The sequence below is a fragment of the Rana temporaria genome, chromosome 2, assembly GCF_905171775.1.
Source record: "Rana temporaria chromosome 2, aRanTem1.1, whole genome shotgun sequence".
In the NCBI taxonomy this organism is placed as follows: domain Eukaryota; kingdom Metazoa; phylum Chordata; class Amphibia; order Anura; family Ranidae; genus Rana; species Rana temporaria.
The window spans coordinates 57,244,811-57,264,610 of NC_053490.1; the positions used below are offsets into that span (position 1 = coordinate 57,244,811).

Below are 19,800 nucleotides of genomic sequence, written 5' to 3' on the forward strand. Positions count from 1 at the left end.
GAATCAGTTTGAAAGCAGCCCAGTAACCACTGCAGAAGAGATCTGCCCATATACACTGTGACCTTAGAATATAAACTGACCTTTAATAATAATTTGTCATTCAGGATTCTCCCTTGCTACAGGTATTGCTGGCTGTTGCTGTCCCAGGTGGAGTGCAATTGTTATCGCTCCTGTGACAGTAGCCAACGCTATACAGGACACATTGGCTCTGCTCCTTTTGCAGCCATGCTTTCTCTAGCGCTGGCTCCATTCAGAACACTGATGCTCTGGGATGGCCGGTCAAGAACTTTGCGATTTGGGCTGGCCACCCCCGCCATCCTGGAGCAGGAGGTCGCGGTCCACATCAGAGGGCTCCAGTGGCTGGGCATCCCTGCCATTCAGCATATAAATATAAATGTAAATGTTCTTTTTTTTTTTTAGGACTTTGACAGCCAGTGATAGTTTTTGCTTTTGACCACTGGATGGTGCCAAAGAGTTGCTTGCTTTGAATGATTTGTAGTTATAAAATCAGAGGTACACTTCTGCCTAAACCAGGGGTTCTCAACCTTCCTAAAGCCGGCCTGTGACCCCTTGATAAAGTTACCCAAGTTGTGGGGACCCCTAACAGTAAAATTATTTTCGTATCGTGGGTTGTCAGCACCCAAGGCAAGACCCACGGACATTTAGCTCTCCTTGAGTTCCTTTCACTCGTACAGTGAATAGAGTGAGTGGTACATTCTAAAATGTTTTAGGATGTACCACTCATTCTATTTGTTCCTCTTGTATCTCTGTCTATCCTAATTTCTTGTTTTTTGTCCCCCCCTAATCCCTCTCTCTATTCTTGTTGTTTCACTTATTCTTTCTCTCTCCTTTTCTTTGTTCCTCCCCCTCTTTTCCTCTCCCTTCCATGTATTCTCAATTTTTATTTCTTCTCTTACTCCTTGTTGGGGGGTGGGGGGAATAGGATAAGTGGCAGTGCTGGTGGGGGTTGGGATCAGTGGCAGTGCTGGGAGAGTTCTGATCAGCCAACTTAGGTGCTCTTGATCAAGGTCATCTGCTGATCTGAGAACTGTAGGGAGGACTTTTAATGGCAACTATAATCACAGGTAGTGTTACTGTGCCCCCGACTTTATGGTGTCTCATAGCGGTGCCAAAATCGCCAGTCAGCTGACATCTAGTCTCTGCCCCCCAACCATGCCATGAACTGAATAGGCGGCTGCGAAGAGGCTGAGTGGGCAGCTGTGTGCTCCAGGAACAGCCCAGCTGGGCAGCCACAGGCTCCAGGAACAGCCCAGCTAAGCGGTCACGAAATAGCTGGGAGAGCAGCGCGGGCTTCAGGAACAGCCCAGGCTTCGGTGACCCCTGGCAAATCGTCATTCGACCCCCAGGTTGAGAACCACTGGCCTAAACGAAACAATAATGTGCATCTCTAGAGCAGTGGTTCTCAACCACTCTAGTGGAGTGACCCCTTGATAAAATTTCCCAAGTTGTGGGGACCCCTAACAGTAAAAAAAAAAAATTGTAGCGAGGGTTGTCAGCACCCAAGGCAAGATGAGTAATTTGCGCCCCTAACCCACGGACATTTAGCGCTCCCTGGGTCCCTTCCACTCGAACAGTATTAAAACCCCTTATGGTACATTTTAGGATGTACCACTTTTTCTCTTTCGTTCCCTTTTATCTCTCTCTATCCTAATTTCTTGTCCCCCCCCCCCCAATCCCTCTCTCTAGCCGTCTTTCTTGTTATTTCTTATTCTTTCTCTCCCTTTTCTCTTTCGTTCATAGACGGACACAGCCTTCATTGACCTTAGGGTTATGCTTCTTCCTACCAAGAGATTTAGGCAGAATTCTACAGCACTTAAGGTGTTAAAAACTTTCCTTCATGCCGCTCCTCCCAGGGGGCGTGGCTCCCCCAGGCATAACCCACACCCTGCTTTAGCAGCCTCAGTTTGTTTTCTGCCTAACGACAGGAGGTCAAGGCTCTCTCTGGAGTTCCTGGACTCTGGAGTTTTTTTCTGGCGATTTTTCTCGCTTTTTTATTGTTTTGTTCCTGCATTTTGAATCCTGCGATTCTTCTATCAACAGCCGACTGGGTGACAGGCTGGGTCCTCGACCCTTGTAGTCCCCCCATGTTCGGCCTTCGAGCGTGTGCCGGCCCTCAGCTCAGCTTTGGGACGTCCACGACAGGCCCCATTGCTCCAGGGGCGGCCGGGGAACTTCGGTTCTAGGGCACACATATGACCGGTCTCTATGGCTTTGTCGCAGTGTGTCTGGCCGACAGCCATGCCGTTTACGGACGTTGGTTCTGTCTGGGATACCTCCAGCCGGGTAGTCGCAGGACAGGTAAGTAGTGGCCCCTTACTCAGGTAAGTGGTCTGGCTGGTGGTTTCCCTGGGGAGGTCGACTGAGGGTCCGCCCTGCTTTCCTCTCTCCCCTTCCTCTCCCTCCTTCCCCTGACTGGGTAGTGGCTGTGAAGGGGGGCCTCCTGGGTTTTCTTTGTTACCACCGGAGCCCGTGTGTTGTTAGGGGGACTGTGTTGTTACTCTGGGGGGTGCTGCTGTGTGCTGCTGTGTTCTATGAGGTAATTTTTACCTCAGACAGCGGCCATCTTGGAAATCTCCTTGGTAACGCTGTGATTCTTTTCTGAGGTGACAAAGCACAGCCAGTGCTGCTGTGTTCTATGAGGTAATTTTTACCAGACAAAGCACAGCCAGTGCTGCTGTGTTCTATGAGGTAATTTTTACCTCAGACAGCGGCCGTCTTGGAAATCTCCTTGGTAACGCTGTGATTCTTTTCTAAATGTGACAGACAAAGCACAGCCAGTGCTGCTGTGTTCTATGAGGTAATTTTTACCTCAGATGGTGGCCATCTTGGAAATCTCCTTGGTAACGATGTGATTCTTCCCTGAGATGACTCATCACAGCCTCTGGTCTCTTTTACCAGTTTTTAGTGCTGTGAAACGCTGTGAATCTTCCATGAGGTGAAGACACATTATAACAAGCACATCAGAGCACACCTGAGGTTTTTCAGCTCCCTCTGCAGCTGGGTGGGGTGGTGAATACCGGGGGCCCCCATGCTCTGCAATAGCAGCAAGGAGGTGACCAGTGGGTTTTTTTTTTTTTTTGTCCTGCCTTGCAGGGTGGGTGACTCAGCGCTGACACTATGGAACTCAAGCTATGCCTGAGTTAACCCTTAATGCCCCTGCCACATCTGTTATGTTGGCTGTACTGGGTTTCTTGCCAGTTTTGAAGCAGCTGGTGCCCGGATGGGGGGTAAAAAAGCGCCCCCTCCCTGAGCCTGCTTCTGGGGATGACACAGAATCGCTGTTTTTTTCTGGTTCTGTTATGTCAGAGGCTGCGGGTTTAACCCTTATGGATAGTGAGGATGACTCTGCTGCAGTCAGTTGCTGGCAAGAATTTGTTGGAGCTCTTGTTTCTGCGGTGCGTGAGACTCTAAAAATTGAGGATGTGGCGGAGACACCTCCGTGTCAGTACCAGCACACTACCACGCACCGCTGAAGTGTTTCCTTGTGTTCCTTATTTGGACAATATGTTATACAAGGAATGGGATGCACCGCAAAAAGTTTGTCAAAAAACTTTGCAACCTGTTACCCCCTTGAGGGGGGCTTTAAAAAAAAAAAAAAGTAGGTCTCTCCTCCGCCAGTGGACCCAGACTGCGCATGGCCACCACGTTGCCTGTGGAAGGGGCTCCTGCATTTCAGGATCCCGCTGATAGGAGAGTGGAGGCCGTGGCCCGCTCCCTATTCACGGTGGTGGGTTCGGCGGTGAGGCCGGCTCTGGCCGGGGCCCTGGTCAGGCCCCGACTTAAAGGGCGAAGCTCCTGCTGCAGGAGCTGGAAGAAGGACCTCTAAGGTGGCCTTGGTGATGGCCTTTTGGGTCTTCCCTGACTGGCATCATTGAGGATGCCACGGGTGGTAAGCGCATGCTGTTCCCACAGTCTGGGAAGGGCTAGGGACCTCGCCCTGTACAAGGACCCTCCTTGCCTACCTCCGAGCATTTTTTCGCTCGCCCTGTGCGGTGGGGGTAGGTCTACATGGTGCTTGAATCCCCGCTGCGGGGTAGCAGCGCACCTGATACCGCATGCCTAACAAGTCTGCGGACATACCTGCTTCCGCCTGAAGGTCTGCTCCCGCCCGTGTCTCGGGTGGGAGACTGGCTTCGCATTGCGAAGTGTTTTCCTTGGGGTACAAGATTGAGTTTCTCTCTTGTCTGCCAAACAGGTTTTTTCCCTCCGGCTTCTGGCCTCCTCCGGTTCGCCGGTTGACTCCGTCGGGGGCTGTCCAGGATCTTCTGGTCAGGGGAGTGATTGTGCCAGTTCCCCCGTTGGAACGGTCTCGGGGTTTTACTCCATTCTGTTTGTGTCCCCACGGAGGATGGGGCCTGGTCGATCCTGGGCCTCAAGTCCCTCGTTTTGTTTTGTCAAGGTGGTGTCGATTCGCTTGGTAATAGCGGCACTTCATCAGGGGGATTTTCTGGCATCCTTGGATGTCATGAACGTGTACCTGCATATCCTCAAACCACCGGAGATTCTGTGCTTTGCGGTCGGGGGGGGCCATTTTCAATGGTGTCCTTCCCATTCGGCGGGTTTTCGCCAAGGTGCTCATCCCGATACTGGCCCGGCTGTGACAGCGGGGGTTTGTTATCATGGGATGTCTGGACGACATTCTCCTACGAGCTTCTTCGAGCTCTGCATTGGTAGAGCCGTGCCTATCACGTGTCAGGCTCTCCGAGTGTTCGGCTGGTTTCTGGATTGTCCTGAAATCAGGGTTGATTCCGTCTCAGGGATACCTGGGACTGGTCCTGGATTCCTCCGGGGCGGGAGTGTTTTTCTCCTAGCGGAAAAACTTCAGACTCTGCTATCTGCTGTGCAGCAGTTGCCGACCCAGAAGCGGTCATCTCTGCGATTCTGCAGGAAGGTTCTGGGTCAGTTGGTAGCCTCTTTTGAGGCGGTTCCGTATGCCCAATTCCACGCCAGGGTACTACGGAGGGAACTGCTGTCATGATGGGACTAGCTTCCGTCATCTCTGGATTACCAGATTCAGTTTAGTCATCTGATCATGTCTCCCCTGGTGTGGTGGCTGGCGTTTCCGGTGCTTCGGGCCGGAAAGTCTTTTTTCTGCAGACCACTGGACAGTGGTCACGACGGATGCCAGCCTCTCCGGTTGGGGAGGGGCGCTTGGGGCACCCAGTCAGCCCAGGGGCACTGGACTCAGGTGGAGTCCTGCTTACTGATCAACGTTCTGGAGCTCCGAGCAATCAAGCTTTGCCTTGCCAGGTGGTCCCTGGATCTACAGGCCTGACCGGTCAGGATCCTGTCCGATAACACCACGTCCGTGGCGTAGGTTGATCATCAGGGAGGCACACGGAGTTCTGTTGCAGCGACGGGGGTCGCGCGCATCCTTTCGGTGGGCCAAAGGGTCCGTTCCGGCTCTATCGGCTGGGTACATTCCGGGAATACGGAATTGGCTAGCCGACTACCTAAGTCGCACTGCACTGGGCCAAGGAGAGTGGTCTCTCCACCCGCAGGTGTTTCGGGGTCTGTGCCGAAAGTGGGGCACTCTGGACGTGGACCTTCTAGCGTCCCGTCTCTATCGGTAGGAGCCACGGTTCGTGGCCAGGTTTAAGGACCCGTGGGCGGACGCGTCAGGCGCGTTGGTGGCTCCTTGGGGTCGCTGTCGCCTACTTTACACCTTCCCTCCTCGGAAGCTTCTTCCTCGCCTGCTGCGCAGAGTAGAAGCTGTAGGGATTCTATCGGTCCTGATTGCCCCAGATTGGCAGCGTCGCTTCTGGTACGCGGACCAGGTGCGTCTGCTGGCAGACGCCCCCTAGCGTCTTCCCCTGGGAATTGATTTTCTGTTACAGGGTCCGATCTTCCACCCTGTTTCACAGCCACCGGCCTTAGCGGCGTGGCTGTTGAGAGCCAGGGGCTTAAGGACCGAGGCCTATTGGGCTTGGTGGTCTCTACCGTGCTGCCTGCACGGAAGTCTACCTCACGTAGGTTTTTTCCTCATACATGGAAGGCCTACTTCTCTGTGTGTGGGGAGATGAACTGGCACTCTAGTACATGCGTTGTGTTCAGGATTCTGCTGTCTTTGCAGCAGGGAGTGGTTCAGGCTCTCGCCTTACGTACGGTTAGGAGCCAGATTTCTGCTCTGGCTGTTTTTACTTGCAGCGACCCTTGGCATCGCACTCCTCGGTGCGTGCGTTGGGTCAGGGGGTCTGGCAGGTGGCCCCTCCGGTGCGCCCTCCATTACCCCCATTTAGTCCTTTCAGTGCTTCAGGATGCTCCCTTTGAGGACATTCGGGAGGTTTTTTGTTTATTGTCACAAAAGGTGATTTTATTTCTGGTAGCAATTACCTCGATCAGACGGGTGTCTGTCTGTTCTGGCGGCCTTGTCTTGCAAGGCTCCCTGCTTGGTCATCCGTAAGGATGAGGTGGTGCTGCGGCCGCAGCCGTTTTTTCTCCCTAAGGTCGTTTCGGCTTTTCACTTGGATGTGGACATTGTTCTTCCATCCTTATGTCCTCAGCCGAAGAACCCGAAGGAGGCCTCTTTACATTCTCTGGATGTGGTTCGGGCCCTTCGAGTTTACTTGTCGGCGACAGCTCCGTTCCGGAAGTCGGACTCGCTGTTCGTGTCTGTGTCCGGTCCCAGTAAGGGCCTGGCAGTCTCGTTGGCCACCATTTCCAGGTGGATCCGACAGGTTGTGCTTCAGGCCTATGCCCTGAAGGGCGGGCGCCCCCCTTTCGGGTCATGGCGCATTCGACCAGGGCGATCGGGGCCTCTTGGGCTTTCCGACACCAAGCCTCTGTGTTACAGGTGTGTAAGGCTGCGACCTGGTCGTCGGTCCACGCTTTTTCAAAGTTTTATATGGTGGATGTGAGTGCATCTTCTGATGCCTCCTTCGGCCGCAGGGTGTTACAGGCGGCAGTTTAAGGTTGGAGTTCCTCCGTTGAGTAACTCCGGTTTTTGTTTGGGGTGTAACCTGTTTTTGCTGTGTTATTTTCCCACCCCTCGAATTTTTTGACACTGCTTGGGGACGTCCCTAAGGTCAATGAAGGCTGTGTCCGTCTATGAACGAAAGAGAAAAAAGGATTTTTGTACTCACCGTAAAATCCATTTCTCTGAGTTCATAGACGGACACAGCACCCACCCCTCCTTTGTTTGTACTGCTTGTTACGAACTGAGGCTGCTAAAGCAGGGTGTGGGTTATGCCTGGGGGAGCCACGCCCCCTGGGAGGAGCGGCATGAAGGAAAGTTTTTAACACCTTAAGTGCTGTAGAATTCTGCCTAAATCTCCTGGTAGGAAGAAGCATAACCCTAAGGTCAATGAAGGCTGTGTCCGTCTATGAACTCAGAGAAATGGATTTTACGGTGAGTACAAAAATCCTTTTTTTCCGCCCCACCTTTTCCTCTCCTTTCTATGCATTCTCTATTTTTATTCCTTCTCTTACTCCATGGTGGGGGGGAGTTGGGATGAGTGGCAATGATGGCGGGGAGTAGGGCTGTTGAATATAATCGTAGCATAATCTTTGCAATAATCGATTATGCGATGACGTCACCTGCGCGCCGCTATTTCCCCTGCCAAAGAAGTGAGAACAGCCGAAGGCGCCTTTTTTTCCCTGCCCCCGATAAACTCAAAGCGGCCAAGTGTCTTAGGCGGTAGACGCGCCTCTTTTCCCGCCCCTCGACGAACTGGAAGGAGCCGTGGGCATCCCGCCCCCCCTCGCTGACAGCATCCCCAGCCGCCCAGCGCCGTCAACATGGGAGACACGTGGAGTGAGTGTCTGTGTATCCCCAACGATCGCTCCCGAGTGAACTCCCCAGAGCCTTCCTCCTTGGCTCACCTCACGCTGTGTGCAGTGTGCACACACAGGCTGCCTCAGCTGCTGCGGAAGACCCGAGATGCCAGACAGCGCGGTTGTCCTCTGTCCCAGTTCCACTGACAGGCTGCTCGAGAGTCATCATCATCAGGTACATTGCACACTGGCAGAATTTAATGGGGCACAGTAGCGGCAATAGATGGGCACACTGGCAGCAATAAAAGGGCACACTGGGAGCAGAAAAAGGGCACACTGGGAGCAGAAAAAGGGCACACTGGGAGCAGAAAAAGGGCACACTGGGAGCAGTAAATGGGCACAGTAGTGGCAGCAATAAATGGGCACAGTAGTGGCAGCAATAAATGGGCACAGTAGTGGCAGCAATAAATGGGCACAGTAGTGGCAGCAATAAATGGGCACAGTGGCTGCGTTTGGCACAGTGGTGGCATTTGATGGGCACAGTGGTGGCATTTGATGGGCACAGTAGCTGCAATTGATGGGCCCAGCGGTGGCGTTTGATGGGCCCAGCGGTGGCGTTTGATGGGCCCAGCGGTGGCGTTTGATGGGCCCAGCGGTGGCGTTTGTTTTTTTTTTTTTTGTTTGCGCCCCCTCAACATTGAGCACCAGCCGCCACTGACTACTAGTGATAACATAAAATATTATACAGTATATCATAAATCTGATGCACCATTATGTGAACTGAAAATTTGCCATATTATGAAAACATTAAAGTGACCAATGAGCATGACAATGCCATTTCCACATTAATTATGGTTTATGTATGCCTTATTGTCTTGGTGATTGATTATCATCACAACTTCATTGATTTGAAATTGATCCCCTTTTTTGTACACTTTTTTGATTTTTCACTGCATGTGTGGGGCAGTAATGAGCAAAACCAGGAATCATAAAACAGAAAAAAAGGGATCATTGAAGTTGTGATGTGAATCAATCACTAAGACAATTAGACACTATACATAAACCATAATTTTTGGAATGGCATACATAGTCGTTTGGGGGGACGTTATGAGGACATTGTCTGCAGTCTCTGACCCTCTCTTGTATCATGTCTGCAGTCTCTGACCCTCTCTTGTATCATGTCTGCAGTCTCTGACCCTCTCTTGTATCATGTCTGCAGTCTCTGACCCTCTCTTGTATCATGTCTGCAGTCTCTGACCCTCTCTTGTAGTATTTTGGGGTCAGTCTGGAGCTCTTCTTTAAGTTGTCTGTGTTTCCACTTTGCTACATGCAGAGTTTTTTTTATTTTTTTTTTAAGACCAGATAATTAAAAAAAAATCTGACTGCTTGAATTTTTTCGATGAAAACGCGTGTAGTAATCTTGATGCATCGTGATGCATCGCGGAATCGAATCGAATCGAATCGTGGACTTGATAATCGTAATCGCATCGAATCGTGAGACCGGTGAAGATGCGCAGCCCTAGCGGGGAGGTGGGATGAGTGCAAATGCTGGGGAGAGTTCTGATCGGCCAACTTGGTGGTTAAAAAAAATTGTCCCTTGTTGATTATAAAATAAAATAGAGCTAAAAAATAATACTTTTTTTTTCAGATAGTTTTTATTGAGCAAAGTTTGTATAGTACAATACAAATAAGCCCCAAATGATCTCATAAATAAAAACTTTACAAAACATTAAAAAACATAGTTCTGGTCATACAAGTGTAACATTTTCAACAGGCACAATTAAGGCAGAGCACTCAATCCACATGGTCTAAACTCCTAGTGTACCATAATAATTACATAGATGGGATCAGCCAATTATGGATTATAACTATAAATCACCAGTATCCTATCATTAAGAGCACTAACCATTGTCTATATTGTTGTTGGTCAAATTGTACATTGAGCCTTTTACCACTATGTAGCGACCTGCTACTTTCTGGCCGGCGCTGCTTTAATTTTAAAGGGTAGTCTGAGGGTTAGTTGACTCAGACTGTATGTTTTTCACAAAATTTGGGCCTCTGTTCCAGCCAAGGGTAATAGGTAGTAGGTTCAGGTGTAAAGCTTTGTTCAAAAACACTCCTGTTTTAGAGGAGCCTCTCTTCTTGTTTAAACTCTGTAGCTCCTTCTGGATTTTGCTTCTAATCCCCTAGATGAAGGCTGCCATTTGTGGATGGACATTTTATGGTTACGCAACCTATCACATTGATATCATCTTTTTATATAGACCATAAACTCAAGGACCCATGAATAAATGCTTGTGGAACGAATCATCTGGGTTTCCATTATTTCTTATGGGGAAATCCGCTTTGATATACAAGTGCTTTGGATTACAAGCATTTTTCGGGAACAAATTATGCTTGTAATCCAAGGTTTTACTGTACTTGGTGAGGGCTTGCCTCAGGTGATGCGCAGCGATGAAACAAATCCTCCTAAATAAGTTGTACCTGTCTATGTGCAGGCCCCCATCTTTTACATCCATTCAAGTTACTGAATTTATAAGCTTGTCTGAGTTCAGAAAAAAGGGGGCAGTGGGCTGAAGGTACACTCTGTAGAGAGCTCAGTAAGGAGAACTTTAAGAGCTGATTGGAGGGAAGGGACACAACTACTCCCCACAACACACAGGACATAACTGAGGCTGTGAATCAGCTAGAGGTCCCTCCCCGTTACCATTTTTCTTTTGGTGTCGGGAAAGCTTGTCAGAAGACAGTGGCGTCACTAGGGTTGGTGTCACCCGGTGCGGTAAAAAAAGGTGTCGCTCCCCCCCCCCCCCAGCAGGACAGGCAGTAGGGCATTACGCGCCTTTTACGTCTCCGTCCCCCCAGCCTGCCGCAGTGCTAATTGATAGTGTCACCCAGGGCATTCTTCTCAGGGAAAATGTGATGGAACTCAACCACGCTCCACACCTTTCCCCAAAGTAGGGGGTGGGGGGGGGGGGGTTGAGCGTGCCACAGCAACTGGGTTTGGGAGGGTCCTAAAGGGTCATTAAATGAGGGTGCTATATACAGAGTGCAGAGCCCAGGTGGGTGCAGAGCACAGGTGGGTACAGGGTGCAGAGTGCAGGTGGGTGCAGGGTGCAGGTGGGTGCAGGGTGCAGGTGGGTGCAGGGTGCAGGTGGGTACAGGGTGCAGGTGGGTACAGGGTGCAGGTGGGTACAGGGTGCAGAGTTCAGTAGCTGAGTGAGCTGGTCTGGTGGGGGGCGGGGGCGGCTGGACATATATATATTATCTATAGCTGTGTCCACCTTGCACCTCCCTTTCCTTATGATACTTGCACAGCACTGGGTCAGGGCGCCAGACACTGAGAGTCATCCCACACATTTTTTGGGTGGCGTGTCGGTACCATGGCACCCAACCCCCCCCTTTCGTAAACTCAATGTCACCCTTCCCTCCCGCCTGTACTGTCTGTACTCACACACCTGTCGGCTGTTCCGAATCTGGGCGCGGGTGGTAGCTGGAGACTGGAGAGGAGGGCAGCGTCACACACAGCGTGCAGCCGCGCCATGTGTGGAGTGTAGTGAGTGACGTCACATCATGTCTGCAGTGTCAGCGTGAGATGTGACAGGCTGGCTCAGTAGGGTAGGGAGGAGGAAGAAGAGAAGGACACACACCAGGCTCGGCCCCGGCGCTGGAGGTGTTGTTTCAGCGGGCTGCGGAGTGTAAAAAAAAAATTACCAGGGCTTTGACTTTCCTCACCCTCGGGAGAGAAGGGAGGGTGTCACCCCTCTAGTGGGTGTCACCCGGGTGCGGACCGCACCCCCTGCACCCCCCCCCCCAGCAACGCCTCTGTCAGAAGAGATTCATGCTGATAGCAGAGGAATGAAGCAGCAGACAGAAATTACATATTGTGCTCTTAATTGAGACAAATACACACTATAGAGGGATATGCTTTGTTCATATTTCTTTTTTTCATTCAAATTTAAGTTTATTTTCAATAAAATAAATACATACATTTGTATTAAATTAGCAAGAAATAAGTCAATAGCACGCAGAAATATAATAATTTAAATACATTTCAATTCATAATAATCATTCCTGTCTTATTAACTGCCACTTATATCTATCCATCCTATATGCTCTACACCATGTGGTGAAAGTAAGGCAGTTCACATAAGCTAAATTAAAAGACTATTTCAAAGTAATACTTTAAACTTGAAAGAGAAACAGAATATTTTCATATATCAGGGAATTCCTAGGTCTAGCGTTATCACACAATAAGTTATATAAGGGATAAAACTAATTGAGTGTACCAGATTAAATTACTTAGAATAATTAAAGGATAAGATATCCGGAGTGCATCAACCTCTCCGACACCCCTAACGGGAACTTTCTGTGTCCAAGAGGTTGAGCAAAACCTCCAATCCTCCCTCCCTCCCTCCAATAACTATTACTGGAACTCTCCGATAACCGAAAACAAATTTTCGGAATCCCCATCAAATCTAATTATTTCAAAGGTTTGGTAGAATCCTTCAATTACTTAAACATAAACTTATCTTTTCAAAATAAAACAAACTGAGGACCAAAAATCTTAAGGATTCTATCCCCAGAGATAAAATAATGAGATAAAACCTAAGAAGAATCAGAAGAAAAAAAAGAAAGAGTGACAAAAGACAAGAGAGGAAGTGAAAAAAGAAAGCCAGAAGAAAATCAGGAGAGATAGAAAATTAGCCTGCCATCTACCAGCATCGTCCAAAAGACACTGATGTCATCAAAACCTTCACGGAGTATAAGTTATCCCCATGTATTCCAACCAGGGTTCCCAGATTTCATAGAAAAGAGTAGACTTCTCCAACATGGAGCAGACCCTTTTCTCTTGTTCCATAATCCATGTGACCTTTCTTTTCATATATAGGATGGAAACATTAGTCTTTTTCCATGCAGCTGCGAGTGTAATCCTGGCACCCGTCATAATATATAAGATGAGTTTTCTGGTAACCTTAGAAGTTAGAGGTAACATTCCGTTAAGTAAAGCAATAGTAGGAGATTGATGCAGGTTACAGCCTGTGACTCGTCTGATTATATTGAACACCTTATTCCAGTAACCCCGAATTTTGGGACATTCCCACCAAATATGTATCATAGACCCCAATCCATGGCAGCCTCTGAAACATAGGGGAGAAGTTGTCAGATACATAGAGGTCAGTTTGACGGGAACTAAATACCATCTAGTATAAATTTTTATGTTCGCTTCTATAAGCGAGACATTCACATAACCTTTAATGGATCTGGTATAATTCTTATACCAGTCCGACAAATCCCATTCGTTATTAAGTTCCTTTTCCCATGCCAGCATATGCGGCAATTTGGTGTCATTAGTAGCAAGTGAATTATATATAATTGAAATATTCCCCTTCCTGGACAAACCCTGATCACATTTACTTTCATAGGGTGTCAAAAGTCCAGATATCGAGTCGTTATCCCATAGGCTTTGAGCGTAGTCATGTAGTTGAGAAAATCTTAGTTTTTCTGAAACAGGAAGGTCTAGCTTGTCAATAAAATGTTGCTCGGGGAGGGGACCCGAACGAGAAAAGAAGCATCCTATACGATACAACCCCTTATCATGCCACCATTTAAAGGAATCTTTATCAATTTTAGAAGTAAAGAATGGGTCTATGAAAATATTCGATAAAGGCCTACCTTTAGAGATTAGAGAGGGATTGTTTTTAAGTGAATCCCATAAAACTAAAGTTTGAGATAGAGTCGGAGATAATATAGAAGGCCTTTTCTTGGTATGACTCCACATTAAATCCTCTATCGTTAGATTCGGAATCGCCTGTTCTTCGATGTCTATCCAATCAGGACGTTCATTTTTAAGAAAAATTTCTGATAATTGCGCTAATCTCGCTGATTGGTAGTACCATATCAAATTAGGCACACCTAGACCGCCTTGTTCAGATAAGTTATAGAGAGTGCGAGATGGAAGGCGTGGACCCTTGTTGTTCCATATAAACTTGGTAATTTTGCCTTGAAAGGATTTTAGTTGACTTTTGATTATCGGTATAGGTAATGATCGAAAGAGATACAAAAGCCTAGGGAGAAGAGTCATCTTGACCGAATTAATTCTACCAATCCAACCTATATTCTGAGTACCCCAGTCTTTCAGATCCTTCTCAAGTTTTCTATACATAGGGGGATAGTTGGCTAGATATAAATTCTGAATATTGGGGGTCAAATTAATGCCTAGGTATTTAATATAAGAGGCGTCCCATTTGAATCTATAATGTTCTTTCAGTAGAGAAACAGTGGACTCAGTAAGTGAAACATTGAGGGCCCTGGATTTGGCTATGTTTACAGCAAGACCTGAAACCAGAGAAAATTCGTCCATAAGAGAGTATACTTCGGGCAGGGATGTTTCTGGTGCAGTCAAAAAAAGTAAAAGGTCGTCTGCAAATAAGGCGCACTTATGTTCCTTTTTGGCACATCGAACACCCCTGATATTTGCATTTTCACGAATAGCTATAGCCAGGAATTCAATCACAATTGCAAATATCAGGGGAGATAAAGGGCATCCCTGCCTTGTACCTCTACGGATCTCGATAGATTCTGAAAAAATACCTTGAAAGCGTACTTTAGCTTCAGGGGAATAGTAAAGTGCAGACAGGATACCCAGAAATTTAGCGCCAAACCCCCAATGGTTCATCACCTTGAACATAAAAGGCCAAGACACTGAGTCAAATGCTTTCTGAAGATCTATGGAAAGAAGCATACCCTTCTGACCAGTATCACCAGACCATCCTGAGTTCAGTATAGAAATCAGATCAATAGCTCTCCTAACCTGATCCGGACCTTGCCTCCCAGTAATGAAGCCAACTTGATCTTTACTAACATATTGACCAATGAAAGAAGATAACCTATTGGCCATTATTTTAGTAAGTATCTTAAGATCGTTATTGATAAGAGATATCGGTCTATAGTTCTCCACCAGGCTATGATCCTTTTCCGGCTTAGGGATCACCGATATATAAGCCAAATTGAGTTGTCTTTCTATAGGATCTCCCTCGGTCATGTGGTTGAAAAATCTCACCAAATAGGGCGTTAAAATGCTTGAAAATGTTTTGTAATATGAACTCGAAAATCCATCAGGTCCCGGGGCTTTATCTAATTTTAGGTGTTTAATCACTGTCGATACTTCCTCAATTGAAATGCTTTGTTCATATTTCATGTCTGAGGTTGACGACCACTTTAACGACCCTGATGTACTGACTACCTATCTCATTTCTCGAGGCCCCAAAATGCCAGGACAGTACAAACACCCCTAAAATTACCTTTTTTTTTTTGGAAATTAAACACTCCAAAGTATTTAAGATGCATGGTGAGTATTTTGAAGTTGTAATTTTGCCACAATTATTTGGAAAATAAAGAAAGTAAACATTTGATTTTTTTTTCCACAAAGTTGTCATTTTCACACACAGAACGGGCATACTTAAAATTGCACCCCAAAACACATTCTTCTACTCCCCCAGAGTATGGGGATATAGGCCCAAAATCTGAAGCCTTTTAGGCTTTCAGCATGTCTGATTTCCTGACTACCTATCGCATTTCTTGAGGCTCATTTTGTGGGTGTTTCTTGAGGAAACACCCACAAAATGACCACATTTTGGAAAGCGGACCCTCCAACATATGTCCTAATAGATGTGGAGAGTCTTTTGAAGATCACATTTTTTGCCACAAGTTTTTTGGAAAATGAAAAAGGAAATTGAAATGTATTCTTTTTTTACACAAGTCAGTCAATTAATAAGATATTTCTTAAAACAAAACATGGAAATCCGTGACTTTTAGGAAGCATACATTATGCATCTAATTTTCGGGCTAACTACCTGCACTAGTCTGGTGATACTGGCACTAGTGTGGCTAGTGATCAGGGACTTGGGAACGCTAGATAGTTCTCTAATGGTGACACCCAGCTTTACTCACCGTCAGCATGATGACGTCACTGGAATAACTCCACCTTATGTGTTGTGTCCTTACAGGACTTCATCATAGGTTTACTGGACCATGGTCTCAGATTGTGAGAACTACTGTCCTATGTGATTGCATATTGCAAATGCTAGGTTTATTTTTAATTTTTTTAAAGATATACAGGTAAAAGACATCGGGCCAGATCCACAAAAACAGGCGTATATTTTGGCGGGCGTAGCGCATCTCATATGCGCTACGCCGCCGTAAATAAGAGTGGCTCCTAGGATATCCACAAAGAACTTGCCCCCATATGCGGGCCGGCGTAACGTAAATCTACCGGCGTAAGCCTGCGGAATTCAAAGCAGGCTTGGAGTGGGCGTGTTGTATGGTAATCTGGTATGACCCCACGTAAATTACGTTTTTTTTGAACGGCGCATGCACCGTCCGTGGGGGTATCCCAGTGCGCATGCTCGAAATCACGTCGCAAAAAGTCAATGCTTTCGACGTGAACGTAATTTATGCAAAGCCCTATTCGACAGAAAATTTGACGCTGTCCCGACGTCCATACCTAACATTGCGTACACCTCATAGAGGCAGGGGTAACGTTACGCCGAAAAAAGCCTTATGTAAACGACGTAAAAAATGCGCCGGGCAGACGTACGTTTGAGAATCGGCGTATCTAGCTAATTTGCATACTCTACGCGGAAATCAACGGAAGCGCCACCTAACGGCCAGCGTAAATATGCTCCTAGGATCTGGCGGCGTACTAAGACATACGTCAGTCGGATACGACGGCGCATTGTAGAACTTACACGGCGTATCAATAGATACGCCACCGTAAGTTCTTTGTGGATCTGGCCCATCAACTGCATGACAATTCTCAATATATGTTAAGATCTTTTTTAAACCTTGTTTCTGTGTAAAGTAAGTAAATATAATGTACATAGGGGCAGCCATGTTTGCTGCCTAAAGCTTCCACTCTCTCATTTCGCAGTGATTGTAGTTTACTGATTTTTCTCACTGTGCAAGGTAATGAGTGAGATGACCATGCACGCTTTCTGTGACTGATGTCTTGTCTTAACAGTTGTTAAAGTGACTCTAACAAAGTAACCTTCCTGCAAAAAAAAGCAATGAATGCTTAACTGTTCTGTTGCCCGCGCCAGCAAACTTCACTTCTATGAAGATAGAAGCTTTGTTGAAGAATGTTCAGTATTTTACTATTTTATTACTTTATAAATGTATAAAGGACACAATTCACAATTGTCTTTCTTGGGGTTTCTTTTCTTTTTTTTTAGAAATTCAATCGGATTTTGAAACACATTGTCATGGCTCACCTGGGGAATCTTCTGGTCCACTGTCAGGCAAGAACCTCCCTGAAGTTGTGAATAATATTGTGTGGGTCCGCCAGCTGCAGTTAAAGGTAAAAGTTTTTGCCTGAATGGCCTCTAAACAGTCACATTAGGTTGTCAAGGGACTCCTTTGTCTTGGGTTATGACAACACAGTATGCTGAATATTTAATAATCAATGAAGAGGGCCATTTTAGAAATAGGTAGTCTCTGTTATTTAGGGAAAATATGTTTATTTAAGGCAGGGGTGCCCAACCTTTTGAAGAGCAAGGGCCACCGAAGCGACTTGGCAACCGGTCATGGGACAAAACGAGTGGAATGGGTGGATGACAGGTCTGTGTCCACACTGCATATGCTGAACGGACACAAACACAGCCCACACTACACTTTGGCCCTCCAATTCAATAGGATCCCCTTCTGTTTTTTTTTTGCGGATTGGAGTAAAGTGGGGGTAAATGGACATAGAAGTGAATGTGAATGGAGGGTCTGATTGGGTCCTAAGGCTGCTTTCGCACTGATTCACCACACGCACCTGTGGCTTTCCTGGAGGTTAGTAGCACTTTGCCATATACTTCTATTATATCCTGCAGGTGTGGTGAAATTTCTGAAAGCACACCAAACCCACAGGTAATAACAGAAGTCTATAGCTAACTGCACTGATTTCAGTAATAAACGTACCTTTTAATAACAATCTTCCATTCAGTTTTTCCCAGCTGTTGCTGTCCCAGGCAAAGTGCATTTGGAATCGATTGTGACAGGAGCTGGCGCTATACAGGAAACATCAGCTTATATGGCTCTGCTCTGCAGCTGCTTGCTTTCTCTACCGCCGGCTTCATTCACAACACTGATGCTCTGGGATGACAGGTCAGCGACTTGCGATCTAGGCTTGCCAAACCACCATCCCAGTGCAGGAGGTTGCGGGCCACATCAGAGGGCTCCGCGGGCCCTCTTTGCCTGGGACAGCAACAGCTGGGAAAAACTGAATGGAAGATTGTTATTAAAAGGTAAGTTTATTACTGAAATCAGTGCAGTTAGCCAGGGCCGGACTGGGAATGAAAACCAGCCCTGGAAATAATTTCATACCAGCCCCACAGCATTAATATACCAGCCCAAAAAAAAGAGAGAAATCCATGAGAGAGCCAGAGAGGGGCCAGGCTGCAATGGTGAGAGAGAGAGAGGGTGCAACGACGAGAGCAGAGGCATTTCTAGTAAAAATGGCGCCTATGGCAAGCACTGAAACTGTGCCCCTGTCAAAACATTTGAAACCCATCTTTCAGATAACCATAACAAAAAAAACACCCAAGATTGCAGTAATAGCAGCACCCATAATTGCAGTGATATCAGCACCCATAATTGCGGCCTTACCAGCACCCTTAAATGCAGCAATATCAGCCATAAATGCAGCAATATCAGCCATAAATGCAGCAATATCAGCACCCATAAATGCAGTAATATCAGCACCCATAAATGCAGTAATATCAGCACCCTTAAATGCAGCAATATCAGCACCCATAAATGCGGAGGAATCGTGCGGTGTATCATGGGCACAGCACTGGGCAGAAAGGCAGAGTGGAATGGAACATCAGACAGTGACTGCACGCAGTGGTACACAGACCGGTCACACTCACTGGCACCGTGATGGTCAGGGACACGCAGCAGTGTGTTTCCTTGTAATAGATACAGTCCTCTGCCAATGCTGCGCCAGTGCCTCTGACACTGTACAGGGGGAGAGAGGGAGTAGAATCACCAGCGGCTCTGTCTGCTTAGCACACACGCACAATCGCACATGATAATGACTTTAAGGCCTCTTTCACACTGGGGCGGTGGGGGCATCAGCAGTAAAGCGCCGCTATTTTTAGTGGCACTATTCAGCCGCTAGCGGGGTGCTTTTAATGGCCGCAAAGTGTCACTTTGATTCCAATGGGCAGGGGCGCTTTAGGAGCCGCTCCTATTGCGCCTTAAAGATGCTGCTTGCAGGAAATTTTTTAATGTCCTGCCAGCGCACCGCTCCAGTGTGAAAGCACTTGGGCTTTCACACTGGAGTGGAACCACTCTTTCAGGGCGCTCTGCAGACGCTATTTTTTGCGTTATAGCGCCTGCAAAGCGCCTCAGTGTGAAAGGGGTCTTAGACTGCTTTCACACTGAGGCGCTTTGCAGGCGCTACAAAATAGCGCCTGCAAAATGCCCTGAAAGAGCCTCTCTTCTCACTCCAATGCGAAAGCTTTTACACTGGAGTAGTGCGCTGGCAGGATGCTCAAAAAAGTCCTGCTAGCCGCATCTTTGAGGCCCTGTAGGAACGGTGTATACACTGCTTCTAAAGCGCCCCTGCCCATTGAAATCAATGGGCAGCGGTGCTGAACCGCCAGCAAAGCCCTGCTGCAGCGGCGCTTTGCGGACGTTTTTTTTATCCTTTTGGGCCGCTAGCATTGTGCTGGCAGGACGCTCAAAGTCTATGAGGCGCCCCGCTAGCGGCTGAATAGCGCCGCAAAAATGACAGTAAAGCGCTGCTAAAATACTGACACTTTAGGTGGAGCCTCCTCCAGTCAAACAAATGACAATCTGGCTGAGTGGCTGGTCACACTCGTAAATGAGCATGGGGGGTGCCTGTCACACTCCTCCATACTGCCATCAGTTAAAGTGGAGGTTCCCCCTAAAAAAAAATCTAACAATACATTGAGAAGACCTAGTTGATTGACGTTCCTCCGACCGGCGCATACTGCGCGTCACGACTTTCCGACAGAAGCCGAACGTCATTGCGCAGGCGCCGTATAGAGTCAGCTCTAT

General features: G+C 47.5%; 1 protein-coding gene across 1 annotated transcript in view; it reads left to right on the forward strand.

Annotated features, from left to right (window-relative positions):
* The window catches only part of DYNC2H1 (dynein cytoplasmic 2 heavy chain 1), a 613,609-nt gene that overhangs the window by 44,522 nt on the left and 549,287 nt on the right, over nucleotides 1-19,800 (forward strand). The window contains exon 11 of the mRNA XM_040339316.1: nucleotides 16,965-17,089. Within this exon, the coding sequence (XP_040195250.1) occupies nucleotides 16,965-17,089 (125 nt within the window). The remainder of the gene's footprint in view (nucleotides 1-16,964; nucleotides 17,090-19,800) is intronic.